Genomic DNA, 2,267 nt, shown 5'->3' with positions numbered 1-2,267 from the left:
GGGCTGGGAACATCAGTTTTATTTCTAAAACGGGCTGAAAGTTGAACAGACAAGGTTAAATCGAGGGGTTTTTTTACTGGGAGAGTCTGGCCTTTGTGAGCCCTCGTTGGGTAAAGCTGGTGCTAAGTACATCGAAAGAAAAAGGCTTAATTGGGAAAATATTTAATTAAACCAGATTTGATTAAAGAAAAGGTGAATTATGACATCTAAACCCATTCTCTGTGGTTCGAATCAATCAAAGACAAAGGGGTGGGGAATAAGAAGTGCGTCACCGGTGGGGCTGTTGAGTTTAAACTCGGTTTGAGGATTGGTTTTAGGCTCTGGGAGGGTCCCAGCAGCACCTAAAACTGCTTGAAATGGCACAAAACCAGCCCCGTCCTGTGTGTGAAACCCTGCCCGGAGCAGGACAGCGCCTGGCAGGGAAACTCATTGAAATTCTGGAAATTGCAAAGGGAGGAACCAGCCCCCCCTCAGGGTGGCGGGGGGAGGCTGGACGCGGGCAGGTTTTAGGGTAAAACCAGCCAGAATTACCCACGGGTGTAGGGAGGGACGGGGGATGGTCCTGCTGGCCACAAAACGGGGTTTACTCGGTGGCTTCTCCTCGTGGTTTTGCTCCTTCCCCCTCATCTGAGCGCCCCCCCCTCTGTAAAATCACCAGGAATGAAATTCTGCCCCTGCTCAGGTTTCCAAGACTGGAATTTTCTCCGAATTAGGAAAAAAACCTCCAAAAAACAAACAAAAAAGGGATTAGCGTCATCCCAGCTCTACCAACCAGGCAGAAGAAATTTGAATGAAAATCAGAAAAATATCAACGGATCCTTTTCCCAGATCCGATCAACTATTTGAGGGGGGGGGGAAAGGGGGAAAAATTTTGGAGGTACCTAAAAACAAACCCCCAAGACCGGCGCCGCCGCTGTTGGGAGCCGGGATGTGCCCCGTGGCCGAGGCTCTGCAGCTCTTCAGCCTGACCCCGCTGCCCTTCCGCTCACCAGCCCCAGCCTGGTCCTGTGCTAAGCTCGCGTGACCGAGGAGAGTTTTCAGCAGCACAAGAAGGGTTTCTGTTAAAACCGGGTCTATCCTTAGGACCGCGGAGGCCGGAATCATCTGGTGACGAGCGTGTCTGTGTCAACGTTGTTGAGGAGGAAGAGTTCGGGGTGAGCGGCAAATCCCAGGTGGCGCTGGAAGAGGCAAAGGAGAAGAGTTAGAGCTGGGAACAGCCTAAATTGAGCGGGGTTTAACAAAGCTCAAGTTGAGCGGGGTTTAACAAAGCTTGAGTTGAGCGGGGTTTAACAAAGCTCGAATGGAGCTCCCCCGCATGTTTCCACATGCAAAATCCAAAGTTTTGGGGTTTCTGGCTTTCCCGTGCTTGGGCAGGCAGGTGACATCAACCCGTATTTGAGCTCTTCTGCGATCTGGTGGGGGGGGAAGAGATGCTGGAAATGAGTTATAGAGACGCTAAAAATTTATATAATAATAAAAATTAATAAAAATTATCTTGGCAGAGCTAAGGGCAGTTAGGCAAGGCCTAGCAAAGCTCGGCTCAGCTGGGCTAGGCTTAGCAATGCTGTCAGGATTTGTCAGGCGGGACAAGCCCTGGCCCAGGGCCCAGCTCAGCCGCTGTTGGTCGTTAATTAACACGCTGGGGGTGTAACGAGCTTTTGGTTCGTCATGGTGAGGGGGATGGACACACACACCAGTGACCGGACTGGGAGCACACTGGCATGGCACTGGGAGCGTCCCGCCGGCAGACTGGGGGCAGACTGGGAACGCCCTGTGGAGGACTGGGAGAACCCACAGGGAGACTGGGGACAGGCTGGGTGCACCCCCCCAGCAGACTGGGAGCAGCCCACTAACAAACTGGGAGTGTCCCATCAGCAGACTGGGAGCACCTTACAAGCAAGCTGGGAGCAGACTGGGATCACCCTGTGGTGGACTGGGAGCGCCCTGCTACCAAACTGGGAGCAGACTGGGAACAGCCCACCAGGAGACTGGGAACAGACTGGGATCCCCCTGTGGCAGACTGGGAGCTGACTGGGAGCGCCCTGCTACCAAACTGGGAGCAGACCGAGGCCAACCCCACAGCAAACTGGGAGCAGACCGGGAGCACCCTACAGCAGACTGGGGGCATCCCACTACCAAACTGGGAGTAGACTGGGAGCAGCTCACCAGAAGACTGGGAACAGACTGGGATCCCCCTGTGGTGGACTGGGAACTGACTGGGAGCACCCCAACACCCCACCCTCCCCCATGCTGGTGGCTCGAGCCAC

The 2,267-nt window shown here is 54.3% G+C and overlaps 1 protein-coding gene across 1 annotated transcript in view; it reads right to left on the bottom strand.

The window, feature by feature from the left end:
• Nucleotides 1-47: 47 nt before the first annotated feature.
• Nucleotides 48-2,267, bottom strand: part of LOC113490968 (natural resistance-associated macrophage protein 2-like) — an 11,019-nt gene continuing 8,799 nt past the window's right edge. The window contains exon 8 of the mRNA XM_026867583.1: nt 48-1,178. Within this exon, the coding sequence (XP_026723384.1) occupies nt 1,101-1,178 (78 nt within the window). The 3' untranslated portion in view covers nt 48-1,100. The remainder of the gene's footprint in view (nt 1,179-2,267) is intronic.

The sequence above is a fragment of the Athene cunicularia genome, unplaced genomic scaffold (assembly GCF_003259725.1).
Source record: "Athene cunicularia isolate RWA unplaced genomic scaffold, athCun1 SCF_82, whole genome shotgun sequence".
NCBI lineage: Eukaryota > Metazoa > Chordata > Aves > Strigiformes > Strigidae > Athene > Athene cunicularia.
Note: the sequence above shows the minus strand (reverse complement) of the source record. Positions and strands in the feature narration are given on the sequence as shown.